The sequence below is a fragment of the Crocodylus siamensis genome, chromosome 3, assembly GCF_052110815.1.
Source record: "Crocodylus siamensis isolate JL-2025a chromosome 3, ASM5211081v1, whole genome shotgun sequence".
In the NCBI taxonomy this organism is placed as follows: Eukaryota; Metazoa; Chordata; order Crocodylia; family Crocodylidae; genus Crocodylus; species Crocodylus siamensis.
The window spans coordinates 152,177,778-152,201,972 of NC_143397.1; the positions used below are offsets into that span (position 1 = coordinate 152,177,778).

At 39.3% G+C, this 24,195-nt stretch overlaps 1 protein-coding gene across 5 annotated transcripts in view; it reads left to right on the forward strand.

Moving 5' to 3' along the window:
• Nucleotides 1–24,195, forward strand: part of MBP (myelin basic protein) — a 189,997-nt gene that overhangs the window by 30,888 nt on the left and 134,914 nt on the right. For 4 of the 5 annotated variants that reach the window (XM_090039550.1, XM_090039546.1, XM_090039551.1 and 1 more), the window contains exon 2: nt 8,515–8,590. In XM_090039550.1, the coding sequence (XP_089895676.1) occupies nt 8,540–8,590 (51 nt within the window). In that variant the 5' untranslated portion in view covers nt 8,515–8,539. Of the gene's footprint in view, nt 1–1,168; nt 1,187–8,514; nt 8,591–24,195 lie in introns of those variants that run through there. The other variant, XM_090039547.1, reaches the window with a different exon arrangement.

Sequence of the window (24,195 nt, forward strand, 5' to 3'; positions counted from 1 at the left end):
TGACTCTATGGGAAACGTATTTCCTTGTGGATAGGAAAAGAAACTCCATTTTATTCCCCAAACAAATTTCCTGGACTGTAAGTGAAAATTCTCAAATTAGATTACATCAATTGTATTAACTCTGCCTGATTGGTTGGTGCTAGGGTTTTGTCAGCAAAGCCAACACCGTCCATAGTTCAAAGCCAGCACTGTTCATAGTTCAGTGGAATAACTGAAGAAATCATGTTGGATAATTCTGCTGGCCTGGTTCTTCAACAGCTGTTTCCAGCCAAATGTTGTGATTTGTTAACTTCTTCCAAAAAAACTGGTAGATAGCTCTGATGTCTTCGTCCAGGATAGTGCCAGATGGTTTTATTTTTCAAGCAGCTTGTCATTTCCTATGCCTGTAAGGTAAGACCTAAATTAGATTATGCTTGTGCCTGTCATCATCAGGTTCTATGGGGAATTTCATAGATGAACTCATAAATCCTTTTTTTGTTCTTCTTTAACTGCTGCTAAAGCATATGTGCTAAGGTATTGATCACCTATTACTACCTGCTAGCAGAAGCTTCCCACTCCCTTTTTCCTTGCATAATCTCATTGTTTCTCAGGCTGGGTAGCCACTGGTATGTAAAGGTAATAGATCTCTTTGTTTCTCTTGCATTTTGAAACTGAAAAGTAAAGTAGCCATGTTAGCCTGAAGTCGGGCAGAAGGCAGGGCAGGGTAATTCCTTCAGGCCCTGGCAGATGCTACATTTATGACCTGATTCACAGTTGCATGTACTGGCAGTCACAGGATTGGGATCAGAGGAATTTTATGTCCAGTACCAAAAATTGTGCATCCCATCATGCATGTCTAGTGTGGCAGTATGAGCGATTTTGGGGACCAGGCATAAAATTCCTCAAGTCCCAGTTGCATGATTATTTTAATGTCTGCCAGGAGACTTAGAGATTAACTCATTCATAAATTGTTAAATCAGTGGTTCTCAAGCGTATTGGAGTCAAGGCACCCCTCCATAACTTTTGAGAACTGAGTGGCACCTGGTTTCAAAAACTAATTTATGTATTACAGTGCTTTGCAGAGGCGCCAGGTAGTGGGGGATTGGCCAGGCAGAGACACATCTGAGCTTGGACTTGTCTGCTTAGCTCTTCACACCTCATTTCTCTGATCCTACCAACAGTATGGACTTTAAGTTACCCTGAAAAGGTAGACATTTCTACTCATTTCTACTTCTTAAGTTGAGCATTTACTTAAGTCTCTACACAGCTAGTTTCTAATAAGACCAATGAAACCCAGTGTTTACATCCTATGAACTTTGTGTTTTTTTACCATACTGAAAATGTAGCATGTTGCTCAGTCTTTCATCAAGGAATAGGACTTCCTATGTATGAATACTGAAAATATATGTCCTTATTCGCTTGCATTTTTTAAATGTTTGTATGCTAGTACTTAATTGCATACATTGACGCTGACCATTTTCATTTTCATTCTTTTTCGTGTTAGATTTTTTGGAAATAATTTTTTCCCCTCCTTTTTTGTTTTAGAAGTCTTATTATAAATGTGTTCTTTTATTTTAGCATATTTTTCCTGTGTTGCTTCAAAACTTCAAAAACTTCAGTGAGCGTATTAATGGGCACTATAGAATGTCACTAATTAGCACCTCACTGATTTACAAAACCAATAACTTCTTTCTGAAAATGCTTTCTTTCTGAAAATGTTAAGAAGTGAATATAACTTTTTAATGCTCTGTGTATAATTACAGGCCATTCGCTATCTATGTACCCGATTCATATTTTTATTAAACATCTATGCTAATTTATGTATGAATAAGATAAAAACTGTCTACTTCATTGTTCCTTTGTTCCTAGGTGGAAGAAGTGAATACAAGCATCATGTTATTATGACCACATAATCTTTATGAGATGTATTGAAAAAGGAGAATGAAACTGGAGATTTATGTGTACCACTAATTTCATGTTCCTGCAGAAACCTACCCCCCCATTTAAATACATTTTCAGACCATTCTTCTGAATTTCTGTTCAGTTTAGTGGTCTGCTTTTTCATAAACTTTTCCCCGTTTTTTTATTCCATTTCCTACGTAATTAATTAGTATGTTTTAAACAGCTAAAACAATTTGCTGAAGAAATGATTCACATTAGAATCATGAGCTCACTGCTTAGTAGGACCATTTCAGCAAGTCATTCCACATGCTTATTAAATTTTTTTCTCAATTCGATTAGTTGTGCAAGCAGGCAGTCTAGATTTTCATCCTGAAAATACTTTGGCCTTTCATTGCAGAGCACTGGCTTGTTCATAAGATTATTTGAGTGATTCAGTGAGCTCCCAGACACAGTATACACCAAACTGTCAGTCATTATTTTTATTTATTAGTACCTTAATGCCCATGTGCTGTAACTGAGATAATGCTCCACTGTTCTACTTGAACAGAGAGTTCCGGTACTTAAAGCCTTAATAGACAAGTGAAACAAAGGTTTGATGGGGCAGATGCAATAGAGTGATTAAAGTACTGAGAGTTAACAAATATCATATTAGCTCCATGTATTTATCTTTGTTCAAATTTATTTATGTACATTTTGGTTTGGGTTGGATGGCAGTTGTATCTTCTACAACTGGAGAAGTAATTTTGAGACACCTTATTCAAATCAGTTGTTCTACTTGAATTCTTTTCTCAAAGGCTAAGGACAGATATTGCACACAAACTGGTATAAGTGACTGGAAGCAAGTTCAAATCTATAACATAACAGAAGTTTAATGCATATAAGCAGTTTTCAAACTGGCCAAAGCTGGTTTAAGATAAACCTAGATGGGATGTAGTATCAGATTTAACTGATTTAGGTTAAATTGTTTTATTGAACTTCTGTCCCAGATCTTCTCCAAGTTAACTCACTGTCCCCCAGCATCTCAGGATGCTTTGCACCCCCTCTGTAAACACCCCCTTGCAAAGTGGGCGAGGTAACCTTAGCCCAAGCTGTCTGTGCCAGCCCAGCAGGGAGGCATGCTCTAGCACCCCCTGGCTTCTGGCCTGGGCCACTGCAGGCATGTGGCTGCATTTATGGAATCAAAAGCGAATGTCTGTTTACTTGCTTATTGATTCAATCTACACAGCTTAGAGACTCACCTGTGAAGATTGAATCAATTTGGCCTTGGGCTTTTTTTACTGTCTGTAGTTAGCCAAAAAGGCCTTTACTGTTCCTGTATAATGGGTATTCGTTTCTTTTGAGCTATATCTGGCTTACTGTCATGGCCCTAGTAATCAGCACGATATCAAATTTATTCCTTTTGTTTGTTTGTTTTCTTTCCAGAGAACCATATGTTGTTCTAAGTTCTGCCTCACCCAAAAGTATTTGGAGTAATACAGTTAATACCATCTATGAGCTTTGGGATTTTTATTTATTTTCCCTTTCTGTCACTTACAGAAGTCACTTTTTTGCCATTGAAAGTTCTTTATTGCCATGACTTAACAAAACTGTGCAGCTTTAGTGTACTTTAAAATTGGGCACAGTGCTTTAAATGAAACCTCTTTAAATGTGCTATTAAATTTGAAGTGCTGTATTTTATAGCACTTTGGCAAATTAAAGTGCTTTAAATAATTTCTGTATGCTGGTCAAATTTGTGACCAGTGGGGAAGACCCAGAAGGCTGTGGAGTACCCCCTGTCTCCTAGCCTGGAAAGTGCAGGGAGGCTCACACCCACTCTTCTTCCCCTTTCATCCCCGCCCCACCAAAAACTGCAATTCTGTCTTTTTAAGAGCACTGTAACTTTATAGTGCTATAAAAATTGCTCTAAATTTTAGTGCTGTAAAATGTTCATGGAGCACTTTTGTACATACCCTTAGTTATCTTAACACTCATTTTTTCTCTCTTTTTGTTTTTTTTTTGTACCATGCTCTCATTCTGTTCCACATGACTTTTGCAATGCCTGATACATTTTCCTGTCTGAATTTTCTCCCACTTCCTTTCTTTTTTTTTCTTCCATTTTTCTATGCTCCTACAAGGACTTTCCCCTCCCATCTGTTTTCATTCTATTAGCTTTTCCTATCCTATGTCATTTTCAAGACTCTAACATTTTTCTGTCTCCAGATCCCTATGTATATTTTCCTCTTGGCTTTTGTTCCTTTATCTTCTTCATGTTCCAAAATAAATTCTCAGAGCTTAGCACCAAAACATCATTTGTAGGATAAAAAAGCCTGCTTTGAGGTTCTGGCTCTGACTCTAGAATCTTTTGCATGTGTATGCACAGTCAGTAGCATTCCCCATACAATAAGCAAATGATCATCTCCTACTCTGGACAAAAGTGTTTATTAAACTATAATCTGTTGATTATTTCAGAATGATCAACAGCCTTTTCTGTGTTGTTGATCATGCAATTTTGTTGATTCATCCAACTCTAAATAGACTGGACATTACTACTTTTCAGTTGTTTCGTTTTTTCCTGTGTGGGTGATCTTAGAAGAAGTAGTTATTAGTGAATAATTGTTTAATTGGGTATAGTGTCATGTACTATGATTTTAGAAGGAATAAACTTCAGTGAGCGTATTAATGGGCATGGTAGAATCTCACTAATTTGCACCTCACTGATTTACAAAACCAGTAATTAAAAAATTTTATTAGTGCTAACACCCAGCAAAGATTTTGGACTATGTTGTCCTTGAGCTCTGTGTAAAGAAGAAAACAAACCAGTCCTTCCATTTTCTACATGTTAAAGTGTCAGGAACAATTAAACAATATTTCCATACTTTAAACAAAGATACTAAATGAAGACGATCCTACTAAGAACAATTAAAGACTACATGCTTGGAAGAAAACAGAGATTCTTTTGCCTTAGAATCTAAACTATCTCAAAAGTACCATATTTACTTTAATTCAAGATGACTTCAAATTTAAGATCCTCCTTCCTCCACCCTGTAATTAGATTCTGTACATGGAAAGCTATGTTAGTTATATTTTTCTATTTATAGAATTTAATTACTGGATGGCTATCTGTTATTGGATGGTTAATTCATTATTGGTTGGTTAATTCATACTCCTCACTGCTGCACTGGGGAAAGCAGTGGTGGTGCGGGGCAGGGGGCAAGTAATGAGAAAAGCAGTGGTGGGCAGACAGGTGGGGAGGAAGCAAGTGGTAGGGTGGGGTAGGCAGCTTGACCTATGTTCTTCATCTACCCCTCCCACCTGTTCCTTATCATCTAGCGATTTGCCCCTCCACCTGTCCACTACATCACCTTCCCTCCCCCTGCTGCCACTTATCCTATGTGGCAGCTCTGGCTCTGGATCTGGCACAGGATATAGAGCACACAGTGGCTCTAGCCCTGGCCTTGACTAGGCAGTGGTGACAACTTCAGCCCCAGCCTTGGCCAGACAGTGGCAGCAGTTATAACTCCAGAGCTAGCCTCAGCTAGGTAATGGTAGTGGTGGCAGCTCTGGCCCCAGTCCTCATCTTACCCTACAGTAGGCAGTGCTTCCACCTCCAGCTTCAGCTGTGGTCTGGGACCTAGGCCTGGACCCAGGTCAGGCCTGGAGCCAGAGCTGGAGCCACAGCACCACCTGCTCCAGGCCACTACTTGATTCTAAGATGAGGCTCCCACCCTACCATGTTTAATGGTGGGGGGAATTTAATCTTGGATTCAACTAAATACAGTAGTTAGGGTTATAGCCTCATTTTCCCTTTGCATTGGCACATCTAACAGTTCATTATCTTCTCAAGCATCATCTGTAGTACGAAGATCACTGCCACCCCCAAAACCTACTTTGTCAGCCTGATGATTTGCTTTGTTTGGGCCAAATGACTTGCTTTAGATCTGGATTAACAGAACGCTATGCTTAGGTCTCATCTTGCTAAGATTGAATAGTGTACCAGTAAGTATGGGTATTATCATAGTCTGGTAACACTAAACTTGTTAGAATAGCTGGTTGTTTTTTTTAGTGGAACAGTATACTGGTAAATTTAATTATGCACTTTTTATGGGTGTGGGTTAAGTTTCACTGTATCAAAAGATACCATCAATTTGCCCCTGTGTACTACCAGTGACCTTCAGCTGCTTTAGAATAATAGTAGACATTTCTAAAAGAAGAACTATGCAGCATGACCATGTTAACCAACCAAAAGCTACCCTAGCCAGCCCCTCCACGGCATGTTGAGCGAAGGGAGAGCAGCTCCAGGTTAGTGGGCTCAGTCCCTGAGCACCCCTGCCAGCTATGTCTGTGCTGCCCCAACTCAACACGCTGCAGTCCTGGGCATACATGTGGATGCTGCACCGGGGAGCAATAAACTCCGGTGCGAACTGCACCAGAGTTTATTGTGTTGCATTAACATTGTATGTAGATGTGCCCAGAAAGTATGAAAGAAAGGTTAACATCCAGTTCTTTCATGCCTTGTCACTAAAGCAAGTATTGTACGGAATGCTGTACTTTATCCTTAGAAACATCCAGCAGAAAATTGTTAAGAATACTGCGTCAGTTTTTAACTTCAAAATGTTTATTGAAAACTATGTGATTTGAGAAAACTACACGCAACCTCAGTTGCAGTGAGGTACTTTGATTTATCTGGTTATTTCTCACTAGCTTGGGGGGGTAGGGAGTTGATTGTTGTACAGGCATGGGTATTTAAGTCTGTGCGTAATATACCCCATATTGTAAAAAAATGGTAGTCTAAAGTTGGAATGTTTATTCTAGCACTGGTTTATGTCAGAAATGTTTTGACACATTTATGTGCGCTTTTGCCAATTCGTGAACAGAAAAAAAGAAATATTTCTGGCATTAATGAAATTGGGAAAATAGGCCAAGTTAGGGTAGGCTGTTCGTACTATAATCTGATAGATAAAAATGCTTTGAAAAGTGACATATCAGTTGATTCTGATTCAGGTTGGAAGACAAAGTAGCTGGGTTTTCAGGTTTTCCCTTTTTTTTTCTTCATTCTTTGCTGACTACTTTTTTTTTAAAATGAGCCATCAGGCTGTCTTTATTTTCAGCAATACTTGGGGTCTGTTGGTCTTATGGTCTTATGGTCAGTAGGACTTGTTAATTATTGGTTTCTTAATCACATTGATGCTTAGGAAAATGATGATGACATAAGTGTTTCTTTAAATTAGACAATACTTTATATCTAGGATTCAGTTGGTGATTTGTGAATGTTTTGTTTGCGGTATGGATATGGGTTTTCAGTAGAACTCTGTATGGATTTAAAAGCACTGTAGTCTCCAGCTGGTAGATGCAGAGGTAATTTAGTATGATCCCTGTAGTAGATTTTATGGAATTAATTCCCAGAAATAATTTATGATTCTAATTTAAAATTCCCTTTAGCACTTTGTAGATTAAATTGTATTTTGTGACTGCTTATGTTTCCAAAATGTTCACAGATCTCACAGTTGTTTTTGTGCCCATCATTTTGGCCGGTGGCCCATTGTTCGCAAATTCTGTTATTAGAAATACAAGCTTTCAGGTTCAAATAAGGAAGTAAAATATTAGGAGTCAGAAGATAAAAGTTAAGTTTTAAATTAAAGGAATCAATTTATCTTGGCAGACTGTGCAGTGTATTTAGTACTCTACTTTATTCGCCAGGGCAGCAAAGGGAGCAGCTGAGCTTTGAGCACTGAATGTAGGAGCCTTAAAGAGATTTTGGAATCTTGAAAATCTGGTCCTTAAACTCCTTGGACTTACCAGCTCACCAGCCAGCATTGTTCAGTATATAAGCTGTATGGGTTATCTCCAAGATATCCAGAAAATTTGGAGTTAAAAATGACTTGAAAATGAGACAGCAACATGGGTTCTAATGGTAGAGTTAGCCAGAGGAATGATACTCTGAAGATGTCACCAAGAGTTCAAATTATATGAGACTGTGTTGAGCTTGACTAAAGGTTCAGGTGCTTACAGAAATGGAAGAAGTGAACAGTCACCTTTTTTCTGCACTTTTTTATCCTCTCTATCCATTTGTTCTTTTCCACTAACAGTTAACAAATAATTTGTGCAAGAAATAATTCCAATGCATTAGTTCAGCTTTGAAAGTTCAGTCCATTACAGATTTCCTGAGCGTTCTTAAAGGCTATTTGAGTCAAACCTTACCTTCTTGAGTCAAAAAGGTGTATATTTTAAGACAAAGGAAATAACATGAGTCAGAATTCTAATCAAGTTAACGCAGCTGTAATTTTTACACAAATTAGCAGGTTGTAAGGGAGTGTTTAACATTTTTGACCTGCTTATGTGTGTGAAAATTACAACTGTCTTGTCTTCTAATACTTTATTATGTCAGTTGACCACACATTAGCTAACGCATATCAAAAAAGCACCTTTTCCTGACTTATTTTGTATACCCCTGAAAGACAAATAGGAGCTGGTCAAAAGTGGTCATCATTAGGATTCCTTTGAATATTCCCACTTTGAGCTATCAAAATACAGTAGCACTAATAATTGGTGCACAAGAAATGTCTTTTGGTCTATCTGAAAAAAATCAGTTTGTTTTAGAATTTCTTTTGAAATAATTTTTTATCAAGGCAATATTTTTGTTTGTTTGTTTTTTAGGTTTTGAAGACCTGGGTGACTCATCATGGGGAACCATGCAGGAAAACGCGATCATACTTCTGAGAAGCTAGTTAAGGTAAGAGAAGAGAATACTAGAGAAAGAAAGGATAATACCAGAAAGAATGTGTTTTGAAATGCCAGTGTTCTTGCTAAGTTTATTTTTATTTTTGTTATTGTGTAGTCATTGTAATGACATTTTTTAAAATCATGGAAAAATAGTGATAAATGCGAATCCATTTACTAAATTTCATGAGAGATGTAGCATCTCAGCATTCTTCATGGTGGGATATACACTTGATATGACACTAGCCATTCTTGATAGCAATGGGAAAATGCAACCTGACAGAAAAATATGCTGCCTTTTTTAAAGTAATACTGCACTAAATTAGTTGTTTCTGGTTAACTTAGTTTACAGATATAAACAGTGATTTCTGAGGTCCATTCGAGGTGCTGCAGGATGCCAGGCAATGGTAGCATTGTTAGTTGTGTAAACATGATTTGCAAGTCTTGCAAGACAAACCTAGAGATTTCAAATAAATCCACAGCTTTAAAAACTGATCAGTTGGGGGTCTTTCTGAGTTCTTTGCATAAGAAAAAATGCTGTATTATTTTTCCATAGTCAAAAAATGAGTGAAAAATAAGAGCTGATATTTTCTGAGGGTACCTTGAGTCTAAGGAGGGCTGCCTTGAGCCTAAAAAAGGTTGAGACAACTGGGTATATGTTTCAGCAAATATTTAGCTAACTTGCCATTAACACAGGAATGAAACAAAAGACTGGAACAACTAAAAGGATATTACAAGTGGAGGATTGTAATGAAACCTGAGAATTGCTTACTTATTGCATGCTTCTAGGAGCTGGGGTTTAAAAGAAGCATGTCAAATATTGTGCAATACACAATAAAATAAAAATTGTGTGCACTGCAAGGTAGTGCCACAGGCTCTTCAGAGTTCTGTTGATACTGGGTCTGTAGAGAAGGTGCTGAGTACCTTTCTTTCCTTCATCTGAATTTTTACCAAAAAAGGGAACACATGGGTATGGTTTAATCTAGAAGACAAGTTAGTAATGTTTTCTGCTTGTAACTGTTACTCATTTTGACCCCAGACACTGACTCTAGCTTATTGTCTCCATAGAATGACCATGCATATTGGGTAGCAAGATAAACAGCTGCTCTGCACCTGGAAGAATGTTAGTAGTTCACAGTGCTATGGTACAAACAATTAATGTGCCCCCACAGATAACAAAATATACTATGGAATAATGGTATAGGGATGAGTCCCTTCAGCAGGTCCTTTTAAAAAGTGGAGTTTAATATTTGGAAAATAAAACACATTAGAAAAAGAGGAAGGAAATCATCACTGGATGTGGAGGGAAACCTCTGAAGAGGGCAACAGATTACTTGTAAAGGAAGCAGCATGTATAGATCAGGTATTAATGTAATAAGGCTGTGGGGGTCTTCGGTGCAACCACAACAAAAGTAATGGTGTTTGATATAAAAGTCACAACAGAGGTCAGATGAATATGGATTGTCAGTTGTACCAACCACCCTTTATGAAATTTAATTCATTACCAAGCTGAAGCACACCATGTAGGCATATTTATACACTGAGCTTAAAAAACCCCTAAGAAAATAGTTGTGGGAGAGAGAGCTGATAAGAAAAGAAGGTTTATTAAGCAAAGCATCATATTTCCATTAATTAAAAAGACACATTTTTGATCATCTATCTATAATGAGTATTTGTTTCTGATATGACAGTGTTGATATCCACTTGTAATAGAAATATTTTGCTAAGCTGGATTAAAGATAGCTGATGCACAACAATGTTCTGCTCCTCATTACACGTCTTTGTAGGATGTGAAGATTTCAAAAATCCCTAGACACAAAAACTAGGAAATACCTCATTACAATCTCTCAATGAAAACCATGTTAGTGCTTTATGAAGACATAAGCCACAGAGCTCCAGAAACTGGGAAATCAATGCACAGTTAGGTACACAGTACAACCAGAGCCTTAAAACTATTCATACTGACTTGGAAACAGGAACTGGTAGCATTACAGGAGGATAGTCTTCTTCAGGGAAAGGAAAAACTGAGGATTATTTTCTCTCTCTCCTTCACCAGTGTGAATCAGATCTCTTTTTCCTGCTATCTACCAGTGAAATATGGAAAGCAACTAACAGTATAGTGTCACTGGAAATACTGATTTGCCTCTCCTCACTTACAAAAACCACAATTAAAGAGGCTAAATGTGCAATAAAAATATATATCCAAATTAGTATTTTGGAGCTTTGAGCTAATTATTTCCCATTTCCCAGAAGAATGCTACAATCAGGAATTTTATCTTGGAAGCCCTTGAGCAAGTGATCTCAAATGCTCCATACTAGATCACTAGGTTTTCAAGCTGGTTATCATATATATGATGATATATAGATTTTAGGAAGTCTTTAAACAGAAAATGTTATATTCATTATATTGTTAATTCTGTGGTGGTCACTAAACTTTTGAGCAGGTACTTTGTCTACCTTCAGCAAATCAGGATATTATTCTAATGCACAAACTAAGGGGATAGAGCTTTAAAATAAGTCTTTCATTTAATTTCTATCATGAAATGAACTAGAAGACTTTCAATTAATGCTAAAATAAGCGATCTATAAATAATTAAGATGAATTATATGGCTTAGCTGTATTAGGAAAAAAACCTGAGAAATGATGGATTTAAGTCAGATAAAACAATATATATTCATTCTAATCAGCAACTTATTCTGCTTCAGCCCTGCTGTATTCTTATAAAACTGACACCTGCAGTTTTATAGATTTGTAAAATGGCAGTAAGTCATTTGATTTCCTTTGTTCTTGCTTCACTGGGAACCACTGAGTGCTTGCTACTTTTTGGAATTAGATCATTTATTTATGAAACAAACTGAAGATTTACACTCCTATATTTATGCTTCCCAGTTTTGACAGTCTTGACCTATATCTAAATCAATATATTCAGTATAGGTAAAACCGCCCAAAATCTTTTGTACTCCTGAATTTTTCCTAAGGAGGCCATTACCTTCCAGGGTCTTATGAACTGCTATTACTAAATTTGTATTAATCTTCCATGCTATTGTATCTTGTATTAAGTTGATACTACAGGTAAACGAGTAGGTTGTTTATGTACCTGTACAGTAAGTAGTAAGAGTCATTTTGGATATACTATTGGCTGAAGTCCCCAGTAGTACTCCCTTTTTAACATTCACTAAAAAAGTTAAATCTCTCTTCACATCTCAGTCACTCACTGAGGACAGGTTTGTCTCAAACTTGAGGATCCTTTCAGTACACTTCTTTAATCTTTCTTCTTTAATCTCTGTGTCCTTGATTAATTGTTGATTTACAACTAAAGTTATTGAGCCATTGGCTCAGTTCATATACTTGACAGATCAGTTGTGTGCGTTTATAAAGTAATTGAAGCAGCGTTGAAACAGCAAGCAGATGACTAAACTGTTGCTGTATACCTCTAGCTTTGCCTAAGAATTTGGGGAAACATTTGTTTGCTGCAGTAAATTAATTTTCCCCAGAAGAAATTTAAATCTGATGTAAAAGTAATGCTTCCAAACTGCTGCCTAATATTTTATTTAAGCTGTAAGTTCTATTCAGTTATGGTCTTAAAAACATAGTTTATACTATAGTTATATAGTTTATACTATACAGTTTCTATTATAGAGCATCTAATGTATTTATCAGAATTGCTTGTTGTGTTCTATGAAGCAAGAAAAAAATCAGTCATGATTAGATTCTGCTCTAAATAAAATTAATCTCATAAAATTAACCTAGTACAGAAGGAGGTGTGTATCTGTCCCACAAGGAAAATGGTGGCATGAGAAGTTCTTGGGGATGATTCATAGATTCATAGATGTTAGGGTGGGAAGGGACCTCAGTAGGTCATTGAGTCTGACCCCCTACCCTGGGTAGGAAAGAGCACTGGGGTCAGAAAACCCCAGCTAGGTGCTTGCTCTTGAAGACCCCCAAGGTAGGGGAGAGCAGCACCTCCCTTGGAAGCCCATTCCAGATTCTGGCAACCCTTACTGTAAAGTTCTTTCTAATGTCCAACCTAAATCTGCTGTCTGTCAATTTGTGGCCACTGTTCTTCATTACTCCAGGGAGTGCCCTAGTAAATAGAGCGTCTCCTATTCCTTGCTGCCCTCCCTGATGAATTTATAGGCAACCGCAAGTTCACCTCTCAACCTTCTCTTGAAAAAGCTGAAGAGATCTAGGTCCCTCAGTCTGTCCTCATAGGGCCTTGCCTGCAGGCCTCTAACCATACGAGTGGTCTCCTCTGAAGCCTCGCAAGATTCTCCGCATCCCTCTTGAAGTGCAGTGCCCAAAACTGGATGCAGTACTCCAACTGTACTGGACTGGTGCTGCATAGAGGGGAAGCATCACCTCCCTGGGCCTGTTCATTATGCATCTGCTAATGCATGATAAAGTGCGGTTAGCCTTGTTGATCACTTCGTCACAGGGATGCATGTCATGCTGGGCCGGGTCCTGCCTCCATGGAACTGGCCTGGCCCAACGGTGCTCAGGGCCCATGGAGACAGGACCCAGTCCAGTGCAATATATTGTCCCCACGAGTGGGTCCAGGCCCTGGGTGACAGCCTAAATGGCTCAAGTGGCCCCGCGCCACACTGGTCCTGCGCTGGGCGACATAGGTGGCATCAGCTCTGAGGCAATGGGGGCTGTGCCATGCCACTGGGGGCTCTGGCTGCAGTGGGTCGCTGCTGTTCTGGGAGTGAGCTTGTGAGCTGGGGGCTCTGGCCTTGTGGGGGGTCTGGGGCCCTGCAGGGGGTGCATGTGGGCTCTGTGGGAGTGTATGTGTACCATGCAGGAGGGGGCATGTGCCCTGTGAGGGGAAGCTGTGGCCCTATAGGGAGGGCTGTGGCCCTGTGGGGGGGGCAGTCCATGTGCTGTACATGGGGGGCTGCACCCTGTGGGGGGCAGGGGACCTACCCCTCCTGAGCAGCTCCCTGCACACAGTCTCCCCACAATCCACCCACAACACCCACATACCCAGCCACAAATTCCAAACCCCTGCACAAGCCTCATACCTCCACAAACCCTAAACCCACCCACAAACTCCTCCAACCCCACCTCTAAATTGCTTTACACTTGTAAATATATCAATAAAACATTGCCCAACTGATCTCTTTATATATAATGGTGTTTTATATTAATAGCGGTAGAACACTGTTTTGGGTGTTTTAATGAGAGAATTTGGATTTTGTATCAGACTATTTGTAAACAGGGAACACCAGGATCTCTGCCGGTGAGAAAAGTGGTGAGACCCATGCACTGGAGCCTGTCCATGGCTAGCACTGGGGACCCAGCTGGAGGCAGATGAGGTGGCTGACCTTTTGGCCATTTGACAGTTCAAAGTGGGCCACCACAAGGAGTACATCTGGGCAATAGCTGCCCAGATGGCAGAGCAGGGGCATCCCATCTGGGTCTGGCAGGGGTGCACATCCAAGCGGGCGGATGCTGTCATAGGTGGTAGCATGTCACAGCCAGGCAGCAGCCCCCACTGCCAGACTGCTGCAGTGGGTAGAGGGTGCAGGGGCCACTCTAGCTTTGGGCTTCTTCAGCAGTCCTGATGAGAGGTAGTGTCTGGACCTCACAAGCTCCTGAGTGTAAGTAGCTCTGAGCTGCTCCCCAGGGTAGGTTTTTATACTGCTGGGGCCAGCACAGGTGCTGTATTTACAGGTACTAGAAAATGGCACACTAGATTAATCTACTGAGTAGTAATTGTTCCACGCGTGTAGATTAATCTAATGTGCAGTAAAGCATCTTGTATAGATGCACCCATAGTATCTCATTTCTCATGTTTCAGTTGCCCAACATTCAGACTACCTGTGTGGTTTTAACAGGTGTTTCCTGTTTGTATGGTGCAGTGTGGCAAACAAGGAAAAAAAAAGCTGTGGTATTTCTGAATTAAGTTTGTTTATTCATCTTAAATATCATTTTTGTGAAACTTGCAAGAAGGGCAGTTTTCATATTTTTAAGGTAAGAATTATTCAAAGAAAAGTTTAAATATATTTTGACCTCTGGAAAGATTTTATAGGATTTGCTTTACTTAAAAAAAGGATTATAGTATGATTGTAGCTTTGTATTTGGATTAAACCTTATATGGATTAAATGAGCACAAGGCAGACTTGAATCTTTAATTCAAGATTAAAATATAACTATTTATAATTCTCTGTTACAAGATCTGATTTTTAACAGAGGGAAAACTTGTAACTCTAGAGAGAGTTTTTGTCCTTTCCTAGTTCTGCGTGTCTGTGGAGTCTTTTTCTGTGCTATTGCTGTTGTATTCCCTGGGATATCTACACATGCATTAATGCACTTTTGGTAATGCTCATTAAATTTAGTACCTCCATTGTGAGGTACTAGAAAGAAGCACATTAGCCTATTTGAATGCTCATTAGCATATGTGTAAATACACCCACTCTGAAGGTAGTGCGAAATGACATATTTTTATGGGGGAGGGGGCAGTTGGGGGTGGTCATAGATTTTATAGACATGAGGGCTGGAAGGAACCTCACAAGATCATCAGGTCCAGCTCCCGGTTGGTTTTAAATAAGATGTAGTGAATAAAATATGCCAATAGACCAATGTCTTCCTTTGAAAGCATTAAAAAGCAAGTTAAGAGAAAAGGAATTTTAAAAAATATCAAAAAGGGTAGAAGTTCCCTGAATAATATTAAATGGATTTGTGTCACCAGCAAGCCCAACAAGATGTGCCTACTACTCTAAGTTTTCCTTAAAAGTTAGTCATGTAATATAGATAGATGCTTTTCTGGGAGTGGAAGCAAAGTCACTTGACCATTCAGTGTGTAAATTAAAGAGCTGAATACTTGGGTTAAATATGATAAGCAGAACACTAGGACTTGAGAGATACAGGTTCTCTCCTGGTTCTGCCACTGACCTAGGAGGTGAACTTCAGCAAAGTTCACCACCCTCCTTCACCACCTTTCTTCTGTTTTGTCTAATTAGATCATAAATGAGGGCCGTGATCTGTTTGTAGTAGAATGTTTAATGCAAGATTGATTGGGGCTTATATAAACTATTGTAATAGGAGCAATAAGAAGAAGAGACCATATTAATCTTGAAATGCCTCTGTTTGATGTCTTTGAATGCTCCAAGTACAACCTATGGAATCTCAGAAGGAGCTGAAGTGAACTGAGAAAGTGACAGGCCTTCTCCTGATAAATCTAACCCTGAGTGCCACTCAGAAGGATTTGGACCACATTATACTACATTATATCTCCTCTATGACACCCACTAGCATGTTTGACACATGTGTTACTGTTCACAAAATGGATGGTGAAACTAGAAAGCCAGATTTTCTATATTCTGAATCATGCATCAATGAAAAATAAAACTGACCACTTCCAACTCTTGATTCTAGAGTTGTTCTAATGAAGAAATGAAAAAGACCACAGCCAAATATCCCACTGAGATTTACCAGATTTGAGGACCTGCAAACATCAGACCCAATTCTGTAGTATTTAATTGACTAGTACCAATTAATAGTGGTCAATTAACTTTGTTAATTTTTAGTGAATTATTAACAATTAACCAGGAAACATTGTTTTAATTTGTACATTCAACAAAGATGGAAGGAAGTGAGATGAAAATAAGTGTAGCCCCACCTTATATCCAATGGCATTCTAAAAGTAAAATTTTTTTGTGGTCATAATCGCAGTTCAAAGAGCAGAGTTTAATGAGAAACAAACAAGAGGTTCTTGTCTCTTAATATATAATTAATATTTCTCTTACACTGAGCAGAACTTGTCTGTCACTGCAGTTCTAAAAAAGCATGTTTCTATTTCTGAGAGCGGCTTTTCTTTCCTATTTTGAGCTGGCTAAAATGTCACAAAATATTTTTTCCTTGTTACTAAATGGCATGTCTGGGTTTTCACGTCCCTCTCATTTAAGACAATGGAAATAAAATTAATCAGCATTCACTGAAAAAGCTTCTGTGGAAGGAGGCTGACAAAGTATATAAAATGCATTATTACAGCTTGACTTTAGTAAATCTCTTACCTCCAGCAAAGGCTTGTAACCCTAAAAAGTAAGAGAGAGATATTGGAATCAGGGCTCTTGGAACCTACTTAGTTCTGCTGTGACCCAACTGGTAACTTTAGATAAATGGCACTGAAAAAATGACCACAGCTTTTGATTACCCACTAGAAATGACTTCAGTCTGGATTTTAGGAAGGAATGAGTTCCCTTTAAAAGTTGGCAAGATGTTGGTGCTCAGAACTTATAAAAAGCAACTTCAGAGTATCTTAGGTGAGGTGCCCAAAATTGACATGCTCCAAAATCAGCAGCCTTCTTGAAAACCTAGGCCATAACCACTGTGCATATAAGAATATAAGAACATAAGAAGTGCCATATATGGTGAGGACAAGGATCCATTTAGCCCAGTACCTTGTTGCTGGCAGTGGCAAGTAGTAGATGCATTAGAGGGAGCACATATATAGAAAATATGTCTTGTGTAATCCATTTTGTGTCATACCCTTGCTGGCATCAACCATCATTGGTTTAGGGATGTTAGAGGATAAATCCCAGCCTATGGGTGAAAGAAATTTGTTTAATCCCTTTTGAACCTAGCTGTATTTTCTGCCTCTACAATCTCCTGTAGCAGTGAGTTCCACAAGTTCAGTATATGCTGTTCTCCAGGTCCTGTTTAAATTAGAAAATAATTTTACCCATCTTTTTATATGTATATATAATCTATTTTTAATGTGCCTCTAAACATAAGGCCAGATCCTGTTTTACTGATTAAGTGTCTAAGTATGATCCCTTTCTGCCCTCCTCAATTCCTTGAAAACTGTTCATGTAAATAGTGGTTGGGTCTCCTCTTTGCCCTATATTTAGTCTTAAGGCTAAAATGATGGTGTGTTAGAAAAACATGTTAACAGTTTTTCAGGGACTTGAGCAAGATGGAATAAGATCATATTAAGAGTCTTAAATGTCTAAATGCCACTTAATTGCCTAATACAAGGGTTGCCCTTGTGAGCCCAAACTTGTAACCTGGCCCATTGCCCCATGCCTGAAATCCACCCCGTCCTCTCTCCCCTTCCCCTTAGAGCTCAAACCATTCTGTACTTACCTTTGCTGCAGACATCTGAAGCCTCTGCAGCATGTGTAAGCCCAGACATGAAATAGCAGCAGGGAGGGCTGCAGAGGAGAACATTACATGCTTTCTGATCCCCTGGGCTGGGTCAGACCTTAGGGGCCATAGGTTTCCAACCCCATATCCAATATGTGGAATAAGACCTGGCTTGCAGAATCTAGCAACAGCTGATATTGAAAACTTATGCTGTGCTTCTTTAAATAATTTGTTTATAACAGTAGAGTGGTTATATTAAATCAGAAAAACAACTTTTAGAATGCAAGTCTCCATTAAAAAATGTCTTCCTGGGGGAACTTATGCACAGGTGTTTCAGGCACCATTATGTTTTTCTTGGTAGCTTCCCTTAACTAATGTAAGTATAAATATCTTCTATGGAAATGAAAGCAAATGGTGTAAAGGCAAACCTTTCCTTTTGGGTTTGATACTGCTTCATTTAAATCAGTTTTATGCCAGCATTATTTAACTCATTTTAACAGAATATATCCCAGTGAGATCAGCATGTGTGTGCTTGAGTGACTTTGAAAACATCATGAATTAATTAAAGGATTCCACAACTACTTTTTATACAAAACTGCTCCCAACATTAGATAAGTAAAATATAACTGACACTACTGAATTGAATTAAAAGGACAGCTATTTCAAATCTGACTTAAGGGACTTAATCCTGAGGATTTTGCTATTGATTTCTATGGGATCGAGTTCTGGCCCCTCAAGCACTGTCCTTTTAAACAGGCTGATTTTGCAGCTCAGTGTAGTTTATTGGTACTACTACTTAGTGAGTAAATGCTGCAGAACTGAGTCTGGTGTTTGGCAGGACCCTCAAACCTGGCCATCTTATCCCTATGTCCTATTTTAGCAGAAATGCCTTAGTTAAAAAGAAAAGTCCCAGCCAGTTAAATTGAAAATGAAGTAATTTTTTCCTTTTGTCATAATTGACCTAGTAAAATGTCTGTCACCCACTCGCACCCTTTTAGCTCCCTCCTTTTCTTCTTCATCTTTACCAGCTTCTGACTCCTCCTTGCCCCCAGGCACTTCCCCTTGTGTTTGCCTATATACCTATTTCCTGCCAAAGCACTAGCTGCTTTGGTGCTTAGCCCAAATGACTCAACCCCATCTATGTTGTTATCTTCCTGTTGCAGGCTGAGTGTACTGCCACGTTTTGGTTTGAAGTGTTATCTGACATGCCCCACAGCCACAGCACAGTTGCATATGCAGAAAAAAATATAAAAACAGGTGGTAGACAAGTAGCTTTAACAGAAAAACAGGGACTGCTGCAGTGGAAACAAAAAGACATTCTCCTTGAGCTGCAATTCTACCCTTTTAACAACTTTTATGCGTTTTAAATGAGTCACCTCCTACCCACCACAGTCTTCTGCACCTTAGACAGACCACCCACACGTACCAATCTTTCTGCCTAGCCTCTATGCATGATAGGTTCCCAAAATGCCAAAATCCTCCCATCTGTAATATTATGATATGTAAAGATTAAAACACTGCTGGTTATCTCTGCATAATCCACCAACATTCACACTGCCACAGTACCTTGCTCTTTTTCTTACTTTGTACAGCAGACAATAGTATCAGAAACTACTATCCCCAGTGTTCTTGTAGGTTCTTAGTTCTCCTAGACTTTTTTCTTGTTTCCAGTCTTCTCTAGCTTGTATTCAAAATCAATAGGGAACTGTTATTCCCCAGAATACTAGAACTAGGAAGCACCCATTCAAATTAGCAGGTGATAGGTTTAAAACAAACAAGATAAAAGTACTTTTTATGCAGTGTGCAGTTAACTTGAAGAACTCATTGCCACAGGAGGTGGTAGAGGCAGATAGTATAGCCAGGTTCAGAAGGGACTAGACCAATTCAGGGGTGATAGATCCATTAATAGCTATTAAACAGAACAGTCAGGTTTCTCTAAACCAGTGATAGTAGATGCCAAGGAGGGTATGACAGGGGCAGATCACTCTACATATACCCTGTTCATATATTCTACTTCTAAAGCATTCACTACTGCCATGGTCAGAAACAGGACACTGGGCTAGATGGACCATAGTTCTGACGCAGTGTGGCATGTCTTCTTATGTTTATTTATATAGTCTCTTTGTTCAGGGTTAAGAATTCCTATATACTTACACTGGGGGTTGTTAATCTCACCTCCTCCCCTGGGCCAGACCCAAACCATAGAGATCCTTGCAAGCTGGATCCCACTCAGGGTATGTATGGGGTGGCTTTGGCAACAACAGCTCCCTCCCAGTGCAGGCAGTGACAGTGGCAGCTCTGACTCCTGTCACATAACCCATACCAAAGCTGGAGCTGCTGCCACCAACGTGTGTCTTCTGCCACAGCAGCACCTCTGGCATGGAGCATACAGTGGCAACAGCTGCAGCAGCAGGGCTGTTAGTGGAGGACCTGAGACTGTAGCAGTAGTGATGGGTGAAGCTGCCAGGGGGCAACCAGGGCTGTATCAGCTGTCACTGATCTGGGGCTGGTAGGCTTTTCTTTTACACCCCAGACTTGCATGATTGCCTTGGCTAGTTGAACCCAATTCAGTCAGCCAACTCAGTCATGCTCCAAAATAGGTTTGTACTTTATGGGTAGTCAATCAAAGTTACAAAACCATCATTCTTTTGATACTAGCCATTGACTGAAGCTGCTCACAAAGGATCACAGAGTGTGACTGAGATCTGGAAGGTGCTAGTTGCAATTGTCTTATGCCCCTTGTTCCAGAGTATTGATGTTCCATTTTCCTACTGAGCCACATCAGCCATCATGTAAGTTCAGATATGTGCCAGAATATGCTTCCCTAGCTTTCAAGATACTTCAGAGGAAGGGTCAAAGCATGAGATAATGAATAAAAAGAAAGCTGCATGCTTTGCAAATAGGACTTCAGATATTTTTGAAACACAAAGGCTGCATATATTACTAACCAATCTCTCCTGTTGCTGAAATTTATAGCTGACTTCCAGGCATTCAACTTTAAAAGGAAACTGCTGCTGTGGAATTAGAATTTCAGACTTTATTACAACTCACCTTCTGCAAAACCTTTAGCTTTGTTTAGTTTTGTCCTTTTTAATGCTGTTGCCTAAAAATGAAGTTGGAATTCAGAATTGCTTGATCGATGCTAAGTAGCTTACGATAACAAACACCTACTTGTAAGGTATTCATTTTAGATGAAATCCAGTGGTTTGTAACAATAAGGCCAGTGTAAGTCCTATGCTCCATTAAAGCCTAATTTTGAAAGTTTAAATGTACCACAGGGTGAGGTTATGTTGCTGCTTTAGTAGGCAAGGGTATTGTGTGATACACAGCTTAATACCTTCATTACAGCGTTATTATAATACAACACTAATATTTAGAGCTATTAGTAGAGACTTTTTCAAATCTGTTATGTCTGTGGATCGTTTCTGCTGTTGTACACATGTACAGAAGGGAAAGCCTATTCTCATGGACACCAAGAAAGTTACAAGTTTCAGTACGTGCCTATCTTGTAGCAGTCATAAGCAGCTGAAAGCTTGAGCTTAGCTCTGCAGGTAAGGCATGTTTTTGAACTGGCCTGCTGATCACTGCCACCTGTCCTTTTGTTTCTGCTTCTTTTCATATTTACCCCTGTTACTCCCGCCTATTACACTAGAGATAAATCTGGCCTCATGGTGCTGAAAGACCTGCTTCTTAATTTAGTAAATTGTAACTAATTGCTTAGCATGGTGTCTGCAATGTCATTTGTTTTTATGAGATCTGGCAGATGAGGGAAGCAACTGTGAGATCTCAGTTATTATCTGAAGACAGTAACTGAGACAGTAGAAGGCAGATGTTCACACCTCATTAAATAGATTTACTGTTGTAGGAAAGGGTTTAGGATTCTGTTGGGTAAGAAATAATGTAGACAATGTACAGCTTTCTGGTGCTATTGTATATTATTTCTGGTGCATCGTTATACAGAAAATCTAACATATTTTGGAAGACTAAATCTATTTTAGGAGTTGCGTGTAGAAGGATTCTAGGTCAAGAGCCTTAGATAATGAAGCACAGTGTAGTTGATTTTCTCTCCACGAGAATGAAGGAAATAAGCAGTGCCTTGCAGAATATGGCAAATAGCTCTGACTGAAAATATTTTCATATGATGTGCTACTTGTCACTGTTTTCAGACTCAAGTTAATCAGCTAAAGCATACAAGGATTTCGCTCTGTGGGTATGTCCATGCGTTCATTAATGCGATTTAGGTAATGTGCATTGAACGTAGTACTTCCATTGTGAGGTACTAGAAAAAGGTGCATTGGCTTATTTTAATGTGCATTAACTAAAGGGCATGTTTTTGTGAAGCTTTAATATGCATTAAAATAGGCTAATGCACATTAAAATGCATGTGTAGACATACTCAGCAGGTTAATTCAGCATAGTCCGTCTTGATTTCTGTGGAGCTATGTTGATATACAGGAGCTGAGGTTCTGTCCTATGACTTTTAACATAGTTTCTGCTAGACACAGGATTGCTGTAGATTCACTTATTTTAGCTTAGGTTGTTTTTAATTATAAACATCCATTTAATTTTTGCATTGTCTCAGTCTCACAAGTTGCAAAGAGCAGATGGTTCTAATTCTGTAGAGGATTATATTTCAATTATTTTTCAGCTACAGGCCTACTTAGTAATGATAATTAAGTGGATTGGTAACAAAACTAAACAGGAGAGAAACCTCCTGTTCCAAAATGAATTTCTTCTTACTTATTCATTTCTTCATTTTTGGGTCTTTACATACCCTAGGATATTTAAGGTGAGAATGTGCTGGTAACCCATCCTGGAATTTTTGTTGTTTGTGATTCCTGGCTGTCTACTTCTCCCCCCTCACACACAAACTTCTATAATTTCTGTACCTGTATTAGTCTGCTGTGCTCTGCTGTTCCTTGCTTCTTTCTGTTCCCTGTTCTTTCCATACATTTACTGTTTCCCTTCTACCTTTGCTGTTTTCTCTTTCCCACTTCTTTTCAATGTTTTTTTTTCCTTTGGACCCCACCAGAAATGTTAAATGGTGCCTCCCTCTATTTCATTTCCCCTACAGCAGCTCAAGGTCTTTTTCTTCACAGACCCTCATGGGCCTAGGCACCTAAAACATAGGAAGACTGAAATGGATCTAAGATTTCTACATCCAAAAATATCATCCTCAAATGCTGGTTTTCTCTGGAAGCCTGCAGCTCTGCTTATGAGCATTTCAGAAAACTAGGCAAAGTAATGTCAAAAGGATATTAAGCAAGAAGAAACAGATTCTGAAACCTAGTGGTAAAGCCTTTAGCTAGGAGAAAAGTGTTCTGATTCTTGCTTCTAGGATTATTACTCTCGCTAACACAATGATTATCTTAATGTAAAATGCATGAACAGTGCTAGGAGGAGGGAATAGAGCCCAGGACTCCATTCCCAGATAACTGCTGTGAGCACCCAGATCAGCCCTACTCCCCCTTGCTTGTTGTTTTCCCCATGCGTTTCTGTTTGCATACATTTCTTACGTCTTGCATATAGTGACACAGTGAAGGGTATCCCACACTAACAGCTTACAGTCTGCTGGTGAGGGTATATCGTCTGAAGTTAGGAGAGCGATGGAATCCTCTTGTCTTGAGGGATGAATTGAATCCATGTCTTCAGTTTTTTGCATAAGTGCTGTTGCCACTAGACTGCAAGGCATCTACAAGTGTTCTTTAGTGTAGGTGTCTTCTCTTAGGAGAAGTTTCTGGATTCTGAGTGAGTAGAGGCACTTTCCTGCACCCTTGAATCAAGCCTCTCAGTTCCAGACAAGTGGAATTTCATATACACCAAAGTACTTGGCATTTCCTGGTAAGGAGCTTTCATGAGAGATCTGCTTAACATGTGATTTTAATTCTGGGTTGCCTTTCTTGAGGCACTCGGCTTTCCTCATGCATGGTATAAAGGAACCTAGGTGCCTAACTCTGGGTTTTGAATTTCACTGTAGGAGGGAATCATGCCCTGCATCTTTTGCTGTAGCATGTGAAAGAGCCAGGCAAAGAGGAGGTATCTCCTCTGGTGAGCCACTGTATTTAGTGCAGGTGCCACACACTTAGTTCTAGCTTCCTAATATGAGATTCACCAACATAGGAGATGTATCCCTTAGAAGCTCATTTTAACCAATTAGGCTAATAATGCCGTTTTGGAGTGGTGAGCAAGTATATATCTGGTTCCTTCCTTGCAGAGGTCCAGCTGCTCAGCTAATTGGACCCAGTCTCCTGCTCAGTTCTCAGTCTGATTGCTTAGCTGCCAGGTAGGGTCTTTTGACCTCAGAGAAAGGAAAATTGCTAGAGTGACTTTCGGTCTTGACAGTACTTTTGGTTTAACACTTGAAATGCTGAAATGGCTCGCAGCTGATTTTTCACTTGTAGGTTAAATGCAGACAGTCAAAAAGCCCGAGGCTGAATTGATTCAGTCTTTGCAGGTTACTCCAAGCTGCAGAGATTAAATTGAAAAGCAAGTGACCAGACATTCACTTTTGATTTAGGAAATGGAGCCAC